Source organism: Sycon ciliatum, chromosome 5 (assembly GCF_964019385.1).
Source record: "Sycon ciliatum chromosome 5, ocSycCili1.1, whole genome shotgun sequence".
In the NCBI taxonomy this organism is placed as follows: domain Eukaryota; kingdom Metazoa; phylum Porifera; class Calcarea; order Leucosolenida; family Sycettidae; genus Sycon; species Sycon ciliatum.
This window is the reverse complement of record NC_088647.1, coordinates 6,701,417-6,705,523: the sequence shown is the minus strand read 5'-3', so window position 1 is coordinate 6,705,523 and position 4,107 is coordinate 6,701,417. Positions and strand designations below refer to the sequence as shown.

The following is a 4,107-nucleotide window of genomic DNA, read 5'->3' as shown; positions in this document are numbered from 1 at the left end:
ACACATCAGCTTACTTGTCCATACTCTGGAAGATGTGTACAATGTTATTCTTGACTTCTAACTCAAAGTCAAACGACCGATGAGTTCCAGTGCCGCCGCGCGAGAAATTGACGGCGACCACCTCATCGAAGCGCACGTGCAGCGCGGGCTTGTGCACGAAGATGAAGCCCTTCTCCAGCGGGAATAGCATGCCATGGTTGGCCTTGTAGCTGCAGCTGATGCACTGCCCGCCGCGCTGACTGCACACGTTCAAACACGCACACAAACCAAACAAACACACACACACACACACGCATGCACAAACAAACAAACGTACACACACACGCATGCACACACAAACAAACGTACGCCCACACGCAAACCGACATATCTATTCGAGCAGTTCGATTTAGGGTCCGGCGGATTCTGCCGGCAGAAAAATTGGCAGAATTCGGTACTTTTCTGGTAAGTTCCATGCATGTTTGGTATGTGGATAAAAAGATGGAGCAGAATTTGAGGAATTGCCCGCCATAAGGTTTGTATGGTTCTGCCAATTTCACTGCTTTTCGAGCAGAATCTGCCACCTTTTCGAGCAGAATCCGCCGGTCCCTAGTTCGATTCTGACCATTCAAGCATGGACTCTCCGAGACAGCACAGCAATTATCATGACAACACGTAGTCTGTAACTCAACGGGTGGAAACGTCCAACATGATGTACTGAATAAGCAGAAATATTCGTCTGGAATTTAATTTCTTCTTTTTCGTCCAAGGAGCTTTCGGACTAAATTAAATGCCGGATTATTGTCGATTTGTCCAGCTTTTAAATACACTCTTATTATCCATGGACGAAATTTACAACCGGAAGAATTCCCTTTCTTTGGAGATGGACGAAATTATTGACCAACGGAATGTTCTGCCTGTACAGTATGTGGTGCGTCCAGTACGTCTGCAGATCTCAAGCACCAGTACAACTCCTTACAGGGTTCTAGCCAAGGGGGGGGGGGGGTAGGGGACGCAGCGACCCCCTATTCCTTTTCCGATTTTCGTGTTTCCATTCATTTCAAAGAAAATGCAGTCGAAAGTCACTACTAGATGGTTCATAAAGGCACATCTGTCTTGGGCGAAGTCGGGGATTCGCCCCATACGTTGCATTTAGCGTGGCAAGACAATATTGGAAAGTGGAAATATGGGATACGGGGTAACTGCTTCCCATGCCCCCCCCCCTCCCCCCTACTATTTTGACCTGGCTAGAAGTAGAACCCTGTGACAATATTAGACTATGTTAAGATGCTGCGGCTCACACATACTACAAGTAGTACTAGTGTACAACTTGCACCACAGCCGGCTGACAAACGGGGGAAAGAACACACGCAAAAGACAGGACAACGCGTGCCAAGATCATCATCACCTTCGGTAATTGCCAGGCACGACGATCTTCTTTGAAGCGACCGCCTTCATGACGCGGCTCAGCACCTCGTAAATAGGCCCATTCATCTGCTGAGTCAGCTTACCCTGGTACTGCTTCTCCAGCTCTTCTCTACAAAACGTAGAAAGGATAAAGGACATACGGAAACGATTTAAGAGTAACTCTCCACCACTGTAACTAGATACTATATACAGTCAGAAAGTGCAACAACTAGGGACAAAACTGACAGAGTACTGAGACATTCGACGCCCTGACACCTAGCTTCAACATCCTTTTCCTTTCTACATTAATTATTGGCTCAATACCCGAGTCTCTACAAAACGCATGAAAACACTCATGTACAAACACAAACACAGACACAGTGTCATATTGAGTCTTGTTGCTTGCTTCGTATCCAGGACGTAAAACAAGCTCTGTCAAAATTTCTCCAGCTGAGTCACATGGACAGGTGGGGCGAAGAAGCCCCCATGCCGACATGTGCATGACATCCATGCCGCTACTACACACACATAGACCAAACACACACACACACACACACACGCACACAAGGACGCGATCACATAAGCACGTGCACACACACATACACACACACCAACATGCACACACACACACACACCATTTGGACCATTTGACGCCCATTCGCCAGAGGCGATGATAGTGATGCTACAGCAGAAGCCATAGCAGATTGTGCTGGGATTGCTCCATTCAACATCTTGCAAGGCTGAAGAATTGACCGCCGCTATTCAGCCTGGTCTACACCACAGCTATGAAGTGGCTTTTTCTGGCCAGTGAATCACACACATACACACACACACACACACACACACACACACACACACCACCACCACCACCACCACCACCACCGCCCCCTCCGCCACCACCACCTCCACCACCACCGCCACCGCCACCGCCATCGCCACCGCCACCACCACCACCTCCGCCGCGATACTAGAGACCATTAGCAAACCGTCACGCTTACGGTCGAACGATTGCACAGCTCCGATTTCCAATCGTCAAAGCATGCACGGCACAAAGCCGTGCGTTGAACCATTCAGGCACGTGGTGCGGGTGATGCGCGATGCGTGATGCAGCCGGAATCGTAATCGCTTCGTGATCACCCATTGGGGCTGCTCCAATCGTGCTCACGAAACGATTCGAGTTTCCCGTGTGCCGGCCTCATTCCCAGTTTGTCCCAATCGTCGTGGCCGACGGTTTGCTAATGCTCTCGACTATCACACGAAATACACGTGCCAAATAGTTTACTGCCAATGCATCACTACACACGTGCACTAACATTACACTAGTAGAAGTGTTGCAGTGGCAGTGCAGTGGCAGTGGCAGTGGCAGTGGCAGTGCAGTGGCAGTGGCAGTGGCAGTGGCAGTGGCAGTGGCAGTGCAGTGGCAGTGGCTGTGGCAGTGCAGTGCAGTCAGGGTAGAGTAAACCAATACTAGTACTAGTAGTATGCTCTGTGTACTTGTTGCCGTGCATCGTGATTGGCGTACAAGCTCATGCCCACCTAGACACTCATCTGATGCCCCTTTTGAATCAGATAAGCCCATGGGCCTGTACGCGGAATTCTTCGGTACCGTAGAATCCCGCGTATAAGCCAACCCGCGTATAAGCCCATGCTCACGCATAAGCCCACCGAAATGTCCTTGTGAAACAGACAAGCCCATGGGCCTGTCCGCGGAATTCTTTGGTTGCTGTATGGAGAGGCACCACGTGCACTGGTTTGCCACTAAATACAACGTATCTACAATGTTGTCATTAAACATGACCTCTGTGTGAAACAGAAGTATGGCGGTACTAACAGCAATAGTACCGCCGGTACTAACAGCAATGGACGGTACACAACAAAAGCAATGCCACGTTGCACACATGATAAGAACAGGCACGCCGGCAGACTCACTCTGACAATGCCACCTCTGCTTCCATCGACTCTTCCTTGTTGAGGATGAGAATCAGAAAAGGGTAGTGCGTCTGGCCCTGCCTCATGGTAGGGTCCATAGCCACCTAGGCAAGAAACATGCATGCACACACACAAAAGTGGGAGGAGATATTAGAGAACGACCGAGACAAATACGGATCACAGTCATGCCTTAGTGCAAACGCTGCAGTACTACCTGGAGCAAGTGTCACTTTCCTGTTTGCTGATAAAAATTAATATTGGTACACGAGAGCAGTATGTTTTACGTTTTACATGTAACTGCTGATGGATGGCCAAATGCCTATAAATGGCCCGTGCATATTGTTCTACGGAGCCATGGTGACATTGGTCTACATCCATACATGAACGTCGTGCGTACAACCAGGGTGTTTTGGTCCTGGCCTACACGAGTCCCTGATTAGAATGCAGAAACCGGCAGGAGAGCTGTTCCGTGGTCCACCTTCCACACGCCGACATAAGAACGTACTAAATAATCCAACACTACAATTCACGCCAATGGGAAGGATAAGTAGCCGCCAAAAGTACAGCGTAGCAAAGAAGTCATATTGTTTGGTAGTCAGCCATTCAAAAAGTCCATTACTAAAGATAAATACCTCCTACTTCAGTAACTATAATTATAGTATGTTGGTAGCAAGAGTCCATGGGGTTATGAACTCTTGTTGGTACTTGGTGTGCTGTATGGCTGCACTACTGCACATAATTCTACATGACTGTTCTCTAGTCTTGATAGTTGTAATTCCTACTGATGACACA

The 4,107-nt window shown here is 48.7% G+C and overlaps 1 protein-coding gene across 1 annotated transcript in view; it reads right to left on the bottom strand.

The window, feature by feature from the left end:
- Positions 1-3,588, bottom strand: part of LOC135817368 (FACT complex subunit SSRP1-like) — a 14,883-nt gene extending 11,295 nt beyond the window's left edge. Inside the window, exons 1-3 of the mRNA XM_065330540.1 lie at positions 3,316-3,588; positions 1,388-1,516; positions 15-239 (exon numbers count right to left, since the gene is read on the bottom strand). Coding sequence (XP_065186612.1) covers positions 15-239; positions 1,388-1,516; positions 3,316-3,413 — 452 coding nt within the window. The 5' untranslated portion in view covers positions 3,414-3,588. The remainder of the gene's footprint in view (positions 1-14; positions 240-1,387; positions 1,517-3,315) is intronic.
- Positions 3,589-4,107: the final 519 nt, after the last annotated feature.